The 21,473-nt window shown below is 34.8% G+C and overlaps 1 protein-coding gene across 14 annotated transcripts in view; it reads right to left on the bottom strand.

Moving 5' to 3' along the window:
* Positions 1–21,473, bottom strand: part of LOC114940708 (rap guanine nucleotide exchange factor 2) — a 124,019-nt gene that overhangs the window by 14,798 nt on the left and 87,748 nt on the right. For 12 of the 14 annotated variants that reach the window (XM_085483453.1, XM_085483458.1, XM_029315442.2 and 9 more), the window contains 2 exons: positions 20,187–20,262; positions 4,072–4,173 (listed from right to left, as the gene is read on the bottom strand). In XM_085483453.1, the coding sequence (XP_085339579.1) occupies positions 4,072–4,173; positions 20,187–20,262 (178 nt within the window). Of the gene's footprint in view, positions 1–372; positions 726–4,071; positions 4,174–7,822; positions 8,827–20,186; positions 20,263–21,473 lie in introns of those variants that run through there. The other 2 variants (XM_029315444.2, XM_029315447.2) reach the window with 2 other exon arrangements.

Here is a 21,473-nt window from a genome sequence, read left to right as displayed (position 1 = left end):
GCTATTTTGTGATTCCGGTAAGATGACCTGTAGCTATACATCGCGAGGAACGAAAACATCAACAAGACAACGACGAAGACGACGATGCCGCGAATACCAAGAATGGGCGTGATTGGGACAGTCGGCGGTTAGGTTAGGTCGTTAGGCAGCGACATGACATCACGACGCACGCATGCAGGCAGAGATCGAGTGCGTGCGTCTGGGGCGCAGATACGCACGCATCCAAACAAAACCTATCCAACCGCGCTGTCATGTCAGCCAGGAGGGGCGCGGACAGCCCGCGCTCCCCCAGGAAGCCGACATGACGCGTCGTCCGCGAGAGAGTCAAGGCCATTTTGAGCGAGCGAGAGAGAGAGAGAACCAGTTACTCACTTGGTACACATTGTACGCGTCCATCGCGAGAGCCGCACACGCGTCCCTCGTGATCCTGTCGTCCTTATCTCCCTTATCTCGACGGAGAAGATCACGGCGACCTCGACGAATCGTGCGCGATTGCTGGCGTACGCAACATTTTTTTCCTCCGATCGTTCTCTTCTCTCGCACTTTGTCGTTTTGTCACCGCGCGGACTCCGAGAGAGACACGCGGCGTGACAATCCTCCTTGGTACAACTTGGCACGAAACTCGTGACGCGTCCGTCGTCGTCGTCGTCGTCGTGTCGTCGCGGCGGACCATCAACTTCTGTTAGAGCGAGCCGCTGCCACTCTCCATCCCGCCGCCACCCTCGCCGCGCCGCTGGCATTCCCTTCGAGAGAACGCAGGATAGTCACGTGACCGCCCAGTCGCGCCGAGCGCGCTCCTCAGGCCCGTGTCAACGAGGGGCGCGTTTCGCGCCGGCCGGCGGGAAACGATGCCGGGGCCACCTGTGGCTTCCGCGCGCGAGATCGCATTTTTTTGTTTTCTTTTTTTATTTTTCAGAGGAAATTCGGAGAAATATTCTCTTTCGCGCGCTTTCGTTATAAGCGCGATCATGAACCGTGAAATTAAATCTGATTCCCGACGAGCCGACAGTGAAATGTCAAAAACATGACATTTATTATAAGAGCTTGTCATTTTTTTTCTTTAAAATGAGATTTCATTCATAATAATATTCATTTAAAGTTTTAATTTGAATTTTAGTTTCATTTAAAGTTTAATAAAAAAAAACGACAGGAGAGAGAAAATAAAGTTCACTAAACAATATGAAAAATATTTGCTTTTTCTATATAAGTGTACTAAAAATTTACTATAAATCTATGTATACTTAATGAATATGTGTACTAAATGAATTTTTATTCAAAAATAGAAATTTGAAATGTATAAATATAAAATAAAAAAAATTAAATTAACACGATTTTAAAAATAAAATTAAAAATTTTTAAAAATATTTGTACACAGAGAGAATTTTCTCTTAGAATTTACTCTGAAAATCATTGTAATCGTGAAACAATAATAGTATTGAAAGAATTTTACAGGAGTTTCTCTGATTAATATCATAATAAAAAAAAAGTCTGAATATCTACCACAATAAGATATAAATATTCGATTAATTTTATTATGTATACAGGTATATAATATTTTTTTATTGTGGTAAATATTAATCAGAGAAACTCTTATAAAATTCTTCCAATACCATATTGTCTCATGATTAATTCAGGATAAATTCTAAAAGAAAATTCTCACGTTTAAAAAAATAAAATAAAACATTAAAAAAATGAAAAATTCCAAAGTTTTAATATATTATATATAGAGTAATCAATTCTTTGAGAGAAACGAAAATCGCCGAAGAAAAATCATATAAAATAGTGACTAATGTTGATACAAAGAATTTGACTAGAGTGAATTTCATTAGATTTTGTAAATACACATATATATAAGGGTATAGATGGAAGTTTAATGAAATTTCGTCGTCCATACAATACAAATATCGCATGGAAATTCAATTAAATTTCATCGCACACTAACTACACATATCTCTTACTATCAATATTTGTTCCCATTTAATAAATATACAACTAGAATTTGCGCATCTCTTAAAAAGTAAATCGCAAATTTGCAGCAGACTAAATTAGTTATGTAAAGCTAGAGAAATTTACATCTCAACTTATCTACATAATATACGCATATATAATCATTATTGACTTTATGGCAGTTCTCGCAATACGTAAATAGAATTCCAGCAGACAAAGATTAAAAATAAAAATTGCACGATAATGATCTATCTTAGTTTATTAATGCTTACACAGTCGGGCTATGTTGGGAAAAAGAAGGGGTTCGAGTGCAATTTGCGGCTTGGGAACAGGGAATTTAAATAACGGCAACTATATCTGATTCGTGAGAGGCGGCTACTTGATGAGAATGATGAGTTCGAAGCGATTTGATGATAAACGATTATGAATAATTATGAATTTACTTTATGGAATTGCATTTTAAAATGGAGAATAAAAGAACTGAGAGATTATATAAAATTCTCTCCGTGAATCAAATCTCCTTTAAAATGATATTGTCTATGTATATCACATCGTCCGAGATTTATCATGACTTTAATTATAATTTGTTTTAATGAAATAATGAAAATTTGCAAATTAATGTGTATAAAATTCCAGTTTCAAAATTAAAATCTCTAACAAAAAAATAAAAATACAAAATATAATAAACGCGATTAAATTCGCGATAATTGCAATCGGGCGTTGATGCATGCACGATACACTGAAAAAAAATTATTAAATTAATAAATATTTATTTCAATACTGCCTAATAAATCATTTATTTGAAACTAATAAATATTTATCTGTTTTGAAAAGGATTTTCTTATACTGAATAAATATTTTTCACATATAAAACCAATATTATTAGTCTCAAATAAATCGATTCATTAGGCAGTATTGAAGTAAATATTTATTTTTAAATTCGATAAATTTTTTTCAGTGTAATAATCATGACGGTAGAATCTAATAACATAAATAACCGAGGCTTAAAAATAACGATGTAACGCCCGATATGTAATACAACCTACTTCGATTTTCGCCCACGCAAATGTCGGCAAAAACATAGTCGCAGCCGAACGTAACATCATATAAGAAGATTGCAAAACACGCTCGAGAAACTGATCGAGAAAGAGCACGTCAGTGCTCTCGTGAATTAATATTCATCAGCCTTCGCGATTAGTTAATGCCATGCGGAACAATAAGCAAGCAATGACGTAAATTGACGCCGATAACGACACCTGAATTGATCTTAAAGGGTCTCTCTCTCTCTCAGGGTCGTCGTGTGAGATGCGCTTAAGGAGTCGACGGACGGTCGATCGAGACTCTTGTGGAGAAAAGTCGAGAGAGGGAGAGACAGAGGCAAATGGAGAGAGATTGGTTGCGCAGAAGAGAACATCGCTGCTGCTGCTGCTCGCAGCATCCATCCAGCAACGGATAGTAAACGCTCGAAAGGCCACTGCCCGACCCGACAGATGATTTATACGACCCGTTATGTCGCTCATGTGTGCGCCTCACTTTTCCTTTTGTCCCGCGTTTTGTGCCACACGCTACTTCCCAAATTGTTTCTTCCATTCAGCTTCTCGTCCGCCAGAATCATCCTCGTCGCACGTGTCCGACAGATCAATGGAATTCCGATTATCGGAATGATTCTTCGGGAACGACTGCGCAAGGATCTGGTATTGAGACTGTCAAAGCTTGTACATCATCTGGCGATACTGATTTCGATGAGAAGATAATTCGGTCAGCGAAGAGGAGAAATGTGTGTTATATACGCGAGATGAATGTTTCGATGGAGGAAGAAACTTTATACATATATGTTAAATCCCCAATAATAATTACACACTTTTTTCTACCAAAATTTCTGCAGACACCTATTCGAGATACCTTATGAGAACCATGATTCGAAATTTTTCTATAACTGGGTATCTGGATAAAAATGAATATATGTGTCAAGAACACGAACAGAGTAATTTGTGAGTCTGCAATTCCTTTGAAGAAGACATCTTTAGACTTCGACTTGCTCGGATGAATAGAAAGGAAAAATATCTTACAAACGATTTAGACTGCTAAGTGGACTATAAATCAGTGACAAATAGAGATATTTACCGTATCATCGAAGACCAGGTTGACCTGACGGTGGTCGGTTATGGGATGCGGGTGTGGTGGTCGATGCATCCTTCCTCCACCATGAACTTCCGGATAGTCGATCTGCAAAAAAGAGACACATCAGTTTGTACAATGATGCAAGTATAAAAGCCTATAAATAAATGATGTCTAATTGATTGGACCTCTTACGGTCAGGAAATGATTACTATGCATATGTACGTGTGTGTAATAAAACGCGTGTTTGAATAATCATCGAGAAATGATGTCGATGTCAATATGTAAGCGCAACTTGATATCTGCATGTTAACTCGCAACGTCCCACATAACTGTGAGACAGATAAGCACTATGCACGGGATATTCTACAACTATCGCCAATGTTTTTATCTATGGACTTTATCAATTTAGCGTGCAATCTTCTCTCGCAAAAAAAAGACTTGATTGCAAAGCATCGTCTTCTCAATATTCAATATTAAAATTAAAATTATTAGAAAAATATTTCATACTAAATATTAAAAAATATTAAAAATTATATATTATATATAATTGATATTAAAAATATTTTAAAAAATATATTATATATAATTAACATTAAAAATATTTAAAAAAGTATATTAATAAAACTAGACTATAAATTAATATCAGGGAATAATTCGCCTACAATTATTTAAAAAAAAAGTTTAGTTATCTATTTTTGTCCCTGAGAGATATTATTCATTAAAATATATATCTTTTTATGTTCTGTCACTCGCCAATTCAAAATTAATATTACATATATTTTGTTTAGAAAAAAAGTTCGCTAATTAATCGAAAGAAACTTTAAACAAAAACAGTTCTTGGAGCACACTTTGCAATCGCAAGAAAATTTGGTTAAGAATTCATAATAAAAAAGAGATCGCATCATTTGAATATTTAATGTGGGCAATTATTATTTTTCCGGTGCATACACAAGTGCAATTAAACAATTGTATCACGATTTATACAAAGATAACAATAAATATGCTTCAGGCAGAATAAAAATGCCTATTATATTTTGTTCAAAGGACAATTCATTGATAGTCTAATCAGGCGCCGACATCACCTGTGCAGATGCAAGTGTTGCAGCTGCATTACTTTATCGTTGTAATACATTTAAGACTCATTATACCTTAACAGTTGCACCTAGATAATATAAATATAAATATTAAATATAAATCTATACATCTATAAATATAAATCTAAATAATTTTGCTTTAATTTACGTTGATAATATCAAAAATAAAAAATAGATATCTAATATCTTGGAAAATTATGCTTTATACTATGTCAGATTATCTGAAATTTCAATAAATAATATGCGATGAGGAGAGAAACAGATGGTATCCGTTATAAATTTGAAAGTAGAATTAAGTAGAAGCAATCTCTTGCTAACAACACTTTTGATGCAACAAGTTGAATTACATAGAAATATATTCCAACGCTATATATTATCTATAAAATTAAAAACACGAAGCAATTTGTTGGAGATAATTTAACGCGCACAAGATATATAATCTTAATTAAAAAATGTAAAATTACTTATAGTAACTATTAAATAGTAATTATTGAATGTCGTAATTGGTATATGTATATTAATCGATCTTTTAAAAGAATATGTACATGGAAAAATATATATACATATATTAATTGTTTTAATTAATAAATAAACATCATAAGGTTCTTCAGAGGCTCACTGCTATTAATTATCATTTCAGACTTTTAATTTTAACTTTTCGCCTCTCATTCTTTATGCCTTTTTTTCGGTTGACAGGCAGCGACATTCGTTGCTGAACAGTAACGAAAAAAAAACAAAAAGAATGAAAGAGACAATGAGACGAGTGCGCTTCGGGCCGGAACTCGTAGGCCGGACTTCCGGTAGATGTGCTGGTTATATGTTCCATTCACGGAACCGTTCCCTCGTGACTTGATTGTTAGAATGAATGTTCAGCCAATTTCAGGATGAAAGTTCAGTTTCTATCGACAATCGATCGAATGACATTCCGATTCGGTATTTTTCCCGCTTACATATTTTTGCGTTGACGAAAAGCACAAAGAAAAATCCATCACATTTGTTCCTTACGTCATATAAGAAACAACAGAGTGTTACTTGTAAATTTTTCGATTCCTATCTACGCGGTAATTAAAAAAAAATTGCCAACTAATCCTAAGATTACGTTGATATTAATAAATCTTTAATGTTCGTACGAGAAATAATATGCAATCACATAATATTTTGTAATTATCTCTCTTGCTTAACCAATGCTTGATTTTGAAAGCACGCGTAACATTCTCAATCAGCAAAATGCAATCATGATGCAACCAATAAACAGACGATGCAAAATGTGCAATGTTTTTATGACATAACGATTCTATTGTAAACAATTACCGCGTTAGATATAAATGTAAACAACAGCGAATTATTCGTAATATTTTACAATATTTAATTGTATAAATTTTACACATGCACACACACACACATATGTATGTATTCCCTTATCAATTATTTAAAAAAACCCATTAAAAATATAAATTATTCTCCAATAACTCAAATCAGTGAAATATAATCAAAAATAATTTTACATATTAAATGCATGTAAATAATAAAATATAAATTTTAATTAAAAATACATTACTAACATTACTGTTAATAATAACCAATAAAAAAATCAATTCTTTATGCAGTTCAATTGACATATCTGATAATTTTGGAGAAACAAAATTATTATTATTATTACATAAATTCTAAATAAACAGCATGAAAAGATAATTAATCAAACATTTGTCAAAATGATTAGTAAGGTAAATAGTATAATTTTATTTTCGATATAATTATTTAAACAAAACATCGCGAGTATACGAAATAATAATTCCAAAATGATTATATCGTTTGTGTATATACCGCCAATGTACCGTCAATTCTTCACAAACAGTTAACTATACGGTCAGACAGAAAAATAATACATACTCTGTCAATTATACGCTCTCATTCATGCCGTTCGTCATTCTTCTCCTACATTGTGCGCTCAATCTCTGCGTGGGACTTTCGACCCGTGCGTGGGTGACAGGTCCACACACGTGTATGCATGTACACATACGTTATGCATCGGACGAGATAAAACGATGGCGAGATATAAACGCGGTTTACCTCTTCGTTCTTTACATCGATCTCGACCGAGCATTAATGACCTCGTTCGTACATCACGGTTGCACGTATCCATCGTCTCTCGCAAGGTTATCATTTCAAAGAAATAATCGCGCTATCAAGAGAGATAGCGATGTTTCATCAAAATTTGATATCAATTTATTGATTAATTTTTCATCACACAACAAACAAGTCAGCTGTTATTAAAATCATTAATAAAGAATGAATGAATCTAACCGAATTTTATTCTACATATTTTTTGTATATAAAATGCAATAAAATAAAATACGATATGCAAATATAATAAATATAATAAATATAATAATGTCAAGTATCAATATAAATTATATTCCTTGTGTGGGTTTCTCTCGTTATTATTATTTTTTAATATTTTTTAATCAAACCTGAAAATAGGTATTTTTTATCAGTTCTCGATACGATGTTTGCGGATACTTTTCTTCTCAAACTTATTTAAAGCAAACATTAGCGTGTTATAAAAATAAACTCTCACGCGAATTGCTCAATTTACTAGATTGATAGACGTAATCTGTCCGTTACATCGTTTTCACCTTCTTTCTATATCACTTCTTTACCTCGGATGACACGATCGATAGTGTTCTGGGTGTCCCAGGCCAGCTTCTAGACAAGGATCGTCCTTTCCGTTTTCTCACGACGACCCGAGATCGCCCGGTCCTGCTTGTATACTTCAGCATCGCGATTAATTATCGGATTCAATTTAATCGAAATTACAAAACGCCGACACCAAACTACTTCCGCGCGTTTTCTTCACTGCCATATCTCATTAGACAAATTGATCGAGGGAAAAAACGTCATCTTTCACTATGTCAATCAATCACGTAGAGTAATATACTATCTTGGATTCAACTTTTCTCTCTCTCTTTCTCGCACAATATTGTTATATACAAATTTCCAACAATACATCGACACGTTGTCACATTATTCACTGGATCAGACACTTTGTAGATTTCGAGCCGCATAAAAAGCAAGCACTATAAACATCAAACGTTATAATACCTCGGGTGAACGCGGCTGGAAATTTATGAGAAGCATGATGGTGCACTCGTAACTAGTTTAATGCGTTCGTTTAATCACGTCGAGGAGAGACCTTGCGAGCCATGCAATCTCGAGGTCGAGGTAGGACATCGACGGAGATGGCTTCCGTGAAATCGTTAATGTGGAACTATCTTGCTTGAGACGCGCAGTTATGATTCGACACACGTGTACGTACGGGCTCTTACATACGTCGTGTCTCGCCGAGAACTGAATCGTTCACGATTCTTCAAGAGGGCCAAAGACCGCGGATCACGGTCTTTGCGGTCACGTGACTACACGTACTCAGGAACGTAGAAAGACTCGTCATATGTGCGTGACGTTTGCTTTGTCCTATATCGACGTGAGAAATTGAAAGATTATAACAATAAGAAATAAAAATTTCAGGCGAAATAACTTGTGATAAACCAGCGCAATTTTAAAGCGACATCGATATTGTCGATGCGAAAAATAATAAAAAAATACGATACTTGATATAAATGTAGGTGTTTAATACAAATAAAATATGATTTAATATAGGATAAAGAATTCTTTTTATATGAAAAATATTTTATTATTTTTTAAAAAAATATCTCTGGTTAAATTGATATACAGTTAAATTAATAAATGACATTTATTACATTTTATTCTTTGGACATTATATTTAATTAAAATAAATGTTGTTTGCGATATAATTACTCTTTCGTAACAAATTGAAAGCAAATATTTCGATATTAATTTTGTTAAAGAGATCGAATACACGTGTCAACATAAAAAATTACACTGTTCTTCTAAGAAGTTTAAAAAAACTGGCGTTCTAGAACTTAAAATAAGCCACTTGTAAAACAACGAGGGACCTCGAAAGATATTACGTGATTGATTTTAGGCCTTTCAAACAAGTTAGTCAAACTCGAGATAACAGTCAATAAATAATATTCGTGAAATACATCAGCATTAAATATTAGTTTACTTCTACGAAATATTTCTTTTTTTTAAGTCTCAAATTTTTACACAGATATATATTATAAATCATATATTATATAAACTGTTCATCAAATTATGTTCTACAAGTTTTTCATATAGAATCGTTGAATACATATTAGTACATCATGCACTAAAAATCTCTCATTTCATAAATATTAAAAAGTTGCATTTGAGATTTGTATGTGTATCTGCAAATATTGAAACCGTAATTTAGCGACATCGCGAATATACGCCATAAAAACGTGAAGCTGAACGTCGGATACGATATAAATTACAGTGCTGCGTACACGAACCGAACGAGAAAAAGTACATATACATATGTGTGTGACGAAACGCGGGCATGTACATATATATATATATATATATAAACTGTCTCCCCAAGTAGTACGAGAAGTCTACATTACACAGAGGCTACACACGGATGTGTATACCGAGCTAAAAATTTCTCTCCGGGACCTCCGCGAACGAGCAGCCGAGGTCGGTATTCATACGAAGAGAGAAGAGCATCCGCGACTCTCAGGGCGCCTGTCTACTTTATTTTCGGTTCCTTCCTGCGCCTCCGACACCACTGGCGTCACGCATATAGGTCCTAAAAACCGGACGGTGCGAGAGAGATCCAGCGGGAAAAAAAGCGCCAGCAGAATCTAAAGAGATAAAGAACGCTGCCGGTTGTCCTAGCAGGATGGACGGAAATAGCAGCATCGCTTGCATTCCGAATGAGAGGAAGAAATTTGCGCGTGGCGCAAACAAACGGAGAGAGAAATGAGGCGGAAAATGTATCTTTCTTCCTCGCAACAAATATATATGAAGGGAAAATTGTCGAAATGTGCGATTTAAAGTCATCGAAAGGAAAAGTGGCGAAAAAAAACTGGATGGAAATCTTTCTTCCCGCGAAAGAAGGAAATACACGATTTACACCTGTGCAAGATATCCTCGATAAATGACGACAGGGATTGGAAAATATTTTCCAGAAGAAATTCGCGCACAGGAGAAAACGCGCAGAAATCGAACAAACATGTGTTCGATAAATCGCGCTGTCATACCTGATCGAGATAAGCAAACAACAGAGGAATAAGAGATAACGCGCAGATATTTCCGCGAGAAATCGTTATCAATTAATTGATCACAATTTAAACTCGTGATCAAATTGCCGGACAATCACTACAAAAAAAAATTCGTCGCGAATTGTCTCGCTTTTATTACACATTCTCGTCTTCTGAGAAGATTGTGTGTCCGTCGAAACGAAACGAAATTGTCGTGCTACCAGGAACTGCTAGGTAGTCGATAGGGCGACTTGAAAAGTCTCTCATAGAAATCCTCGAAAAATCGTTTATGGCCCGTGTCAAAGAGTCCGCGAGACCTACCGCGCGACAGTTTGACAGTTCTCGAGCTTCCACAAGAGAAGCCTCTTTTCATCCGCATGAAATCTACCGAAGATGCAACACAAATGGACGTCTTTTCGATACCTGATCGATTTTCCAGGATCTCCAGCAGACAAATATTCCCTGAATTTTTCAAATTTTCCAAAACCAGAAATTTAATTTTTCCCTGACTTTTTAGTATCATGTTTTCCAAATATATAATTTGCATTTATATTTATGTGATAAATAAATTCAATGTTAAATTCATGAAATCCTTGAGATATTTTTGTCAACAATGAAAAGTTCAAAAGTTAAAAAACAAAAATTTTAATCAATTATACAATCTGCATTATGTACGATACAAATATGTCACTATAAACTATTTAAATAATCACCTTTTTTATTTATATTATATTAAATTTTTAGTTTTATCTCTATGTTAAACACATTAAAATAAAATAACACAACAATAAAAATATAAATTAACGAACACGCTGTAGATGAATCAACACAGAAAATTAGCGCGCTGGGAGTCAAGAAAAAGTTTATATTTATTTAAAAATATAAAGTTTCAAATTATTGAGACAAATGTAGAAAATGTGAAAAAATTCAGACAAATAGTAAAATTTCCTGCCTTTTCCCTGACAATTCCAGATTTATGAAATTCCCTGACAGTGCCCGATTTTCCAGATTTCCCTGACCGCTAGACACCCTGTTTTCATAAAATGTCTCGCACTCTCTGAATCGCGTTCCCCAAAATACCAGAAAAAAACTTTTGAAAAAGCGTTAAAATTTTTTCTTAACTTTAATTCCGCGACATTGCGCCTCGTCGACCACGCGGAACCAGACACGGAAAGTGACTGGGGTCTATCCGTATTCGTCGTCCGGGACGATAAGCGCGACGCGCGCTATCTTCTTCTTCGCGGATGTTCATTTTTTGTCGCGTGCGTGAACACTTAATCACCGGCGCAATCGCCCGGGTATACGAGAGAGAGACAGTTCTATCTTTCTGCATGCAACGTGTTTGTGGTGTCAACCGCCCGAGGGGAGATCGCCCGTGGCATCCAATTTATGTACCCCGCTTAAAATGGACACCGGTCGTATCATTAATTTGCCACAACGTCTGTTCATTCGTCGTAATTTCTCCCGAGCTATGACGTATTGTCCGAGGTTTAACATATTCGCTTCCATCCAATGACATCTTTGACCGTCGCGAATTAAAATCACATTAAGCGTGAGTTTTATTTATTTTCGCTTTTGTGCACGCGCGCATAATAGACTTCATTTTATTTTAATCGAAGACAAACATTTTTTACAGATATATATGTCCAAAATAAAGTTCACTGTAAAAAGTAAAATATAGACAATTTCTTTTTGTATCACGGAAGTACACGCGAAGAATTGTTTTTTAGAATTCATTGAATTCATGATAATCGCAGAACAATATGAAGAATTTTATAAGAGTTTCTTTGATTAATATTTTTACCACAATAAAATATATCAAATTAATCGAACATATTTTATATATCTTATTGTGGTCGATATTAATATTTTTATTTCAGAAAAACTCATAAAATACTTCCAATACCACATTGTCCTACGTTAATCATAATTTTCAAGGTAAATTCTAGAAAAAATGCTCTCTATATAGAAGAGTTAATGTTATTATCGGAAAGAGTACGCATACTTGGAAAATATTGTGCATATTAAGATAAGCCGCGAATAATAGGTTTTTTTTACACTACTTCCAGATGTCAAACAATATATCTTTATACCGTTAAAATACGGTTTCTAAACGTAGACACTGTCATTGTTATCGCGTTCTTGCTTATCGCGACAATGAAAAAAAGCGTCCTCACGAGAGCTTGTAAATAGTTATCGAAATTACCGACACGAGACTCTTGGTTCGAGTACGATTCTACACTGGCGTGTCTCCGAACGTGAGGCATGAATGAAAAGTCTATCGTATGACGTTTTACGCACTCGCTCGTATTCGAGGAATCGATATACGCGCATCAGCCCACCACTTGAACAACCGTATCACATATCGCACCTTCACACCCACTCGCGTCAGAAAATTGCGGAACAATCGCGATAATTGCAAGCGAAATGCACGGACAGCTTCCAACAAAGTGCACGAGAGAAAGAGAGAGAACCTTAGACCCGTAATCGTATCGCGCTCAATTGCTCAATAGAAGGCCTTAGACCGGAGATAGGTAGGCAGGTAGATGGATAGACGGGACAGGTTGCAGCTGCAGGTGCATATATCTAGCGGAAAAAGATCTAGGTCGAACGACCACGTCACAAGTCTCCATCGACAACGGTTTGCTTTCATCGCTAAGATCTCGTGTATCAACGTTCACAGATAAATACAGGCGCATATTATATTCTCCTATATATATATATATATATATAATATACTGAATGCAAGTAAGATAAATACGTATCGTTTCATCTCGAGTTTTAAAAATACACTATTATTGCCGGAGAAGAAAGCATGGAGATTTTTTTTTTTTTTTTTTTTTTTTTTTTTTTTGAAAGAGCAATTACGTCACACTATTCGCGCAATTTCGCGCTACTAATTTCCGCGAAATTCTTCGTCGAATATCTGTAAGCGACGTTTGCGAGCCACACGAGACCGAGCATTCATCGTGTATCGTATATATACAATAAAGTTGCGAAGCGCAAGATAACGGGAAATAATTTTCCACGACGTTCGTGAATTAAACTAAGGAAATTAAAGATACATTCCAACAATGAAAAGAGATAGCACATGCCCACGTATGCTTCCTGCTCCGGAAGTGTGTCGACTTGGAACGTGCGTTTAAAAGGAGCCAGGTCAATATGATAAAGCATACAAGGACAGCACAGACAGACCCCCGTAGATAGGTTCAAGGCTAACAGTTCCGACTGTTCTGATTAATAACTATTAGCTGATAACAAGAGCATCAACATGGGCTATAATTAATTTTTCTTGAAACAAATGCTCTACATTAGAAAATAAAATAATAGAACATTATAAATAAAATAATAGAAAATTGTAGAATAAAATAACAGAAGTTCGAAAAATACATGTTTTTGTCTGTAAATTTCGACGCTGAATATCGACGCCATTTGAATTCGTATCTCTGGACAGAGATACATTTTTTACGTAGAATTTTTAACCACATGATATTTTTATATTACACATTTAGTATATTTGATGAATTTTGAATTTATGTTCAAGCTGAAAATTTCAATATTCCCTTCAAAATTAATCTCTTATAGAGAATATATATTCTGTATCTAAAAGATATTTTTAAAAATTATATATAAATAGTAGTTTTTTTATTTTGATTTCTCAAATAAAAATTCAAACACATTTTTGCATATATAATATTTATATAAAAGAGACAATTTTGAAAAGAATATTAAAATTTTCAACTCGACCATAAAAACTCAAAACTTATCAAATATACTAAATATGTAATATAAAAATTTCGTATCGCGTGGTAAAAAATTCCGTAAAAAATGCATCTCTGTCCAAAGACGCGAATTTAAATCGCGTCGAGACATTCAGCGGAATTTACAGACGAAAAAGAAAAGAAACGCAGCGACCTCGCATAAACGGAGGACACGTTGTCTGGGTACAAGGATTTATTTTCGGAGCAAATCTGGTCGCTTTCTCTTTCTCTCTCTCTCTCTCTCTTCTTTCTCTTTTGCTTTCTCCGTTTTTCCGTTCCGGCAAAACTGGCGCGAGGTTTCGAATATTTGTCCGTCCCAAAAATCCCGTGTGTTCGATTTGCCATTCTCGTATGTCGCACGATTCCAGAAATTGTCAACTATATAAAGGACCAAGCGCACCATCGTATACTTATACGATACGGCTAATAAGCTTCCTTTGTATCGCCTTAGGTCATTATGTCAACCGAGCTTGGCTATTCAAAATAGGTTACAAGCGTTTACAAGCGCCGCCTTGTCACCCTACTTGACATTTTCTGTCGCGCCCCCACAACTTTACGAGATAGAAACTATATGAAGAAAGAACCCCGCTCTCTCTCTCTTTTCAATTATAATCGAGTTATAAGGTTACTATCATTTATGCAAAAGCCATTTCACTCTAGAAGCTAAGAGTTTTAACAACAAAAATATTATACTCGAACGTATTCACTTAAATGTTCAATTATGCAATCGAAATTGTATCATAAAAATTTTATTATACAGGAGGGAGAATTTTCTATTAGAATTTACCCTGAAAATCATGGTAATCGTGGGAAAATATTATGGAAGAATTTTATAAGAGTTTCTCTAATTAATATTTATCACAATAAAAATATGTACATAATACATTTTATTAATCGAACATATTTTATATCTTATGATGGTAGATAATATTTTTATTGTGGTACTCTTATAAAAATTCTTCCAATACCATATTGTTCTACGATTACTATGATTTTCAAGGTAAATTTTAGGAGAAAATTCTCTCTGTGTGCAATAATAAATACAACTGATATATATTTATATTAATAAAAGATACATAATAAACTGACAAATTAGAGTATAATATAACTCTTTATTGTAAGAATATAATAGAATGCTAGAAGAGAGAAGACATACCAGCATGCGCCGCAATCAAATTATTTCAATTTGCGCTGCAATAAGCCAGTATACCTCGAAATAACAGTTAGAATAATCTTCACTGTAATATTAGAATCTCCGTTGTTGAATGCTGTCGATGAAATATGTCAAAGGGCAAGAAGGTACGGTCAAAGTTCAGCAAACCAAGTGCAGCAAAGTATGCCGGAATACATTCAATCGATCGCACCGTCAAAATTTCTCAAGATTTCGAATTTCGCGTCTTACACCAAAAATATACATAATTTAAAATTTAATTATCACGATAAAAAAAGAAAAAAAAAATCTCACCATAAATCCATTAAAAATTTTAAAAGATTTATCCTGACGTGTAACAAAGTTGAGTCGTCTCTCTTTACAAGCTCTATTTATATAATATGCAAATTTCATCCAGCATGGGATTAACTAGCTACAGTGGAATCTGCATTGTGAATACGGATTACACGCAGAAAGACCCTTCTGCTTGGACAATGGCGTTAAAAAAAGGAGCTCGGAGATAAAAACTGAAATCTGAGTAATACCATGACGAGTCACGGCTCCGATTTTACTCAAACTTCCTGTACGCATCCCCTGCGTAATGAATCCTTATCCAAGAGACGCTTACGCATAACGGATGTGGCGTCGTCCGCCGCGATTCTTACGTAAATTCGCGTATATATTTACGTCGAACATTTCCGCAGTCGTACTTGGAATATGGCGAAAAAAATCCGTCATAGAATTCAAAAAAAAAAAAAGAAAAAAAAAAGCACGTTTGAGCTCCGCGAACGAAATATATATATCGGATATCGATCAATCGCGATTGCTTAGAAGTGCAGCGCGATTTGCGATTATAGCGATCTCGACGGACTCGCCTGCATTTGGGTCGAGAAATAATCGTGGGAGACACAGATCGCAATTTGTATAATTGCATAATTGGGTGCACGGAGCGTGTGGAACGAACCGGCACGGAAATTCTATTAGCAACGTTATTTAATTTTTCTGCATTCTTTTCCTTCTCAACCTTCCTCCTCGCTATCGGTAGATACATTTTTTATTTTTTGATTTTTTTTTTCGACGAATTTTTTGCACAGCATCCTTTTTCGTTTCGCGATCGAAGATTGCTATCATCTAGTTATCAGTTTACATACAATGGTATAGTGAAGGAGGAAGGAAGGATACGCGATCTCGGAAACGAGGCAATCCGTCTGCAGAACGGATTATTCCGCGATATTATCGGAACTGCAACTTGTTGGTCTCCAAGTTAAGTTTCCTATATTTGTTCGTCGTATAATGATCGATCCGTCGCCGGTTATCGGTTTCCCTACTGGGAAATTGGCCCCAGCCGATATATATACCGCGTGCGTACTTTTCCAGATAAATAGAAAGTTTTCCTTTGAGGGGTAACTTTCTGTTCGCGCATGAAAAGCGACATCATTATACGCCGAAAGTTTCGATCAAAACGTAAACGACAATTTATTTCTCTCTGAGAAAATGACGGAACAGAAAATAATCGAAAATGTCTCTCGGTCAATGGATTCGTTTCAATGATCGATATTCTGAGATATAATGAGAATCCGCCGTAAGTATCGTTACAAATATGCGAATTTTTAACGATTACGAAAAGTTTCGTTTAATCATTTCGGAAGATATTCGATAAATATTGATAAAATTAAAATGCAAAATTTAGCAAATTTATCGGAATGATATAAATTCTGTTGACTGGATGAAATGAAATAATAATAATAATTAACGAAGCCAATGACATATTAGCTTGCAGATTTATAATTTGTCGACAAGGTCTCTATTATACATATATACCACTGTGCACGTGCTCGATGTTAATGAATTGCAACGCGATCGGTGATCGAATTCTACGAGGAACAAAGAAGATTTATGTTTCATAAATGCGGCACATCGAGCGCCGACGTATCTCGACAATGTTTCGTCACCGGCGCATAAAGTTTCTCGAAAACTGCACGCGCCGACGACGCATCGAAGGATAAAACGTGCTCGGTTACGCAATTAATGCCCGCATCCTGCGCGACGTGACACTCCGTTTATGTCCCGAGCAACACGTCCCACAAGTATATATCGTTTCCTTGACCGCAAAACTAATTGTTTCCTTGTTCATTTATATTACAAAAATATAGTAATTAATTGAACAAAGAGAGATAAAAACTGGAGCGAAATAATAATCATAATAAATAAGAGTCACCGCGAAAAAGAGATTTTATTTTCAGACATTTCTAATGAGAATATCTGAATATTTCTCTCTACATTTCGCCGAGGAAAAGGCGACTCAAATTTGTTAAAGAACGTGACATTGTACGAGTACACATTTCCGGGATGCTAGGTAGGTGTACATACAGTTTTTCAGCATTAGAGGAGAGTAGAGTATTTGCAGAGGCGCCGTGACAATGATAAATCATCATCCGAAGCGACGAAGCCCTACGCAATTAGCTCTCGAATGCCGCAAAGCGACAGGGATAAAGTGCCACGAGACGAAGGTTAAAGGTCAGACGTCCAATTCTCGTTATCAGGTCACAATGTCACTCGAGGACGCACGTGAACTCGCGTGTACCACGGTGGTGTCAATCTTTTTTTTTCCCGACATTACGTGGAAGAAAATCTCAAATCACCGACAAACACGCAATCAAAATTCGTCAAAACCGATAAACGTCCTCGCGATAAAAGAATCCTCATTCATATTTCACGTTTCCCGTCGACGTGTGAGAAAAAATTAAATAAATCAGAACAAAGGTTATTACATTTTCAAATAAATGGTTCGAATAAATTATTCCTATAAATTTTTTATTTATTCGGACATATTCTTAAAACAATGTCATGAAAAATAGACTGACCTGTCGTTTCAATTCCACAGCAAATTTCATTATCCCCCAATTATGGAATTTATTTTATCAATGAAATGAAGCTTTACGAGTCGCAAAGAGACCGGATAAGTTAATGTTATCATTATTATTTGAAATAATACACTAATTCTCAGAAATGCGCGTAGATTTAGCGAAATTTCAAAGTTCAACGCAGTGAAAAACAACGCGCATGATTATTGCGAGTGATGTAACTGTTCTAATGGCAAAATTGGGATGTAGGGTGCGCATAGCTTAAATGCATAGCTAGATTATATCCGATTGTTGTGGTGTGTAAGCCGAGTAGGTATGTGTGTCGTCGAAAATTGAATCTGATTGATAGTGAACTAAAGCCTCAAATCCAATATACTGTAACATCTTTCTATGTCGCAACCAAATCGAATAATATATTTAATATAGCGTGAATATTACTTAAAAATTCTCCAAAGAAATCAAAGCGTTCACATATATGCACATGAGATCGCTTTTAAAAATCAAAAACTAAAAAACATATTTAAAGCAAAAAAAATTATAAAAATTATTTTATTTTAAAAAGATTTTTATATTTGTTATATTATAATAAAATTATCAATATACTTTGTACACATTAAACTCGTAAGTAAAAGAAAAAATTAATAAAAGCTGAAAAAATATAATTAGAAATCTCGCAAAGTTGGAATATTTTTTTTTAATTTTATTATTTAATGAAAAATATGATCTCACATACAAATCATATGTGTAAGTGAATGCAAGTTAATCAACAATCAGCAAGTGTGTGACGTTATTTGTCGGTAAAGCAGTTTAGAATGCCATTACAGATGGCAGCTCGAATCAGAAACTTAATTTTGTCCACATTGTGTAATTAGAGAAACCAGCATTTTCAACTTGATATGCTCGAATAAAGTTCACCTGCAATATCAGAATAATTCCATGCGATTCTGCAATTAATGTTGCAACTACGAATGTAATTAAGCTTAGCTTATGTGAAATTGATGGCCGTTTCACATTTCAAGATAATTTAATAAAAATGCATAAATGAAGTGGAATCTAAAGAGGAATATTCCGCTATCGCATATTTTCTCCTTTTCTCCTTTTCACAGGAAAATGTGATAAATTATTTTTTACTTATCCGATTATTCATTCACAAAGTTTAAAGTATAATCTGTCTTGAAAGAGGATTTCTTCAAACGATCTGCCATTTGCGACAAAATTCAAGACAAAATTTTATTTACAAATTTTATGAGTATCATGTAATAAAATATAAATCAAAATATATAAATATACATAAATTAAAATACACATGTATGTTTAACGTCTTGAATTTTCGTCGCAAGTTCTAGCTGTCATCTAAAGAAATCTTAAAAAATATACTGTAAACCGAGTAATAATTTACCTTTAAATAAAAAAAATGATCGAGACCAAGATCAATGTTCTCCATTATTGCAAAAAAAAAACTCCGACAATTAAAAGTGCTCCTCGGATATTCGTATCATTTGCGATCGATACGGTAATCTTCGAGAGAGATTCCGCGCGAATCGTTAGTGATCCCGCATGTCTATACTTAAAAGTTTTGCCCCAATTTCACGCACATAAGAGAAACGAACGCCGCATGAAAACGAGATGAAACAAGCCTGACGACTACGAGAGCGTGACGGAGGATCCAAAACTCAACCTCGGCATAATATAACACCGAGGGAGTAAGAGAAAGAGAGAGAGAGAAACTATTGATTAACTGTCTACCACGTTGCACGTTTCACGAGCGTCCGGAGCGCATTGTCTTTTCGCCGCGCGATATCGCCGCTTATACCGTATATAGTTTGTAACACAAGCGCGTAATACTCGGGAAAATATCTCGGAATAAATGCTCGAGCCGTAATACAATTTCGCATTTCGCGGCTAAAAAAAATTATATTGCTCTTCCAGGTTTTGATTAAAACTGTCTAGCGCGCGAGCGCGCTGGCAACTCGCTCTTTCATATAAAATTGAACAAATAAAGCATACCTGCGGTTTTTCTCCTTCGAAAACAAATTAAACGCAAATCCTTCCACGCAGTTTCCTCTCGCTACGTTATTTTTAATAGAGCAAAGAAAATTACTCACGACAATCATCTCGGAGGGCTCGAGGACGAAGCATTCGTTGGGTCGCCTGGCACTGCCACCCGTCCGCTTCCCGAAGCTGTAACATAAATATATTCAAGTTGAAAAATTGATCGGATATCGTATAAAAATGTTACACATCTTCTACAAATTTCTAGATTTCTTCTAGATTTTTTTTTTGTTTTTAAGAAAATGTGTCACGTTCTCTATCGTGTGAAAGAAGCTATACGTTACTTAATAAATTCTAAGATAAAAATGATTAATATTTAATATCTGTTATAGTTAATCAATTAATCAATCAATTAGTTAATATAATATATATTAACAGATATTAAATATTAATTGTTTTTATCTTAGAATTATTAAATAAATATAAGCTATAAAAGTGACACTTTGTTTCCAAAAAAGATCCCAACGTACGACAAAAACGAGGCACGTTTGTCAACATTTAGTCAGTGATCTCGATAATCTTTTCTGGCTTCTTTTAAATATCGCATTTCAGAAGATGAAAAAGGAGCTTCCGAAACGTGATTCACCATATGAACCCCTCGATTTCCCGTCGTTTCGAATCGAACGATACAATACACAAGTGTGTTTGCACGTTCGCTGAAATACCAATTCCGTGATGTCATGCTACACCCTGGTATTAACTTCTACGACCTATATTGGATGTTATACGCCACCGACAGATGGTTTCCCATCGTCGAAAAGAGCACTTCTCAAATTAACTATATAAAAGCACAATGGCGCAACCAATTTTCGGCGAAAATCTTCTACGATTATACTATATATTGGGGGAGATAGCCGAAATGCAATTGTCCAATTGAGGTTGCTTTTCCTAATAGAAGATAGCGTGACATTAAATTTTCTTCCTCGTTTTCTGATACCGCAGTTAAATATTATAGGAAAATAAAATAAATAAAATATAATATCCTCATATTATAGAAAAGTAAAACATAAACTATCTAACGAAATAATTATCAATTATTTGAAATCATTGTTAAACAAAAATCTATATATTTTTTATCTAAAATGTAAAAAGAATACACAAACATATAAGAAATATAAATTTTTCTACAATATAAAAATTGTAATAAAATTGCATAAAAATTATGTATTGTGAAAGCTAACAATTTTACATAGTAAAAACCCATCTTATTCCTTTTTTGAATATTTTAATTTTTTACGTCCGTATGTATTTTTCATTGCGGAAAGTCTTCAAGTCAATTTAACGGTGACGACCGCGAATCGAATGCCAGCCGAGAATCGGAAAAGCGAGATGATGGATAA

This window comes from Nylanderia fulva, unplaced genomic scaffold (assembly GCF_048542155.1).
Source record: "Nylanderia fulva isolate GAGA-0341 unplaced genomic scaffold, ASM4854215v1 Scaffold25, whole genome shotgun sequence".
Lineage (NCBI taxonomy): Eukaryota > Metazoa > Arthropoda > Insecta > Hymenoptera > Formicidae > Nylanderia > Nylanderia fulva.
Note: the sequence above shows the minus strand (reverse complement) of the source record. Positions and strands in the feature narration are given on the sequence as shown.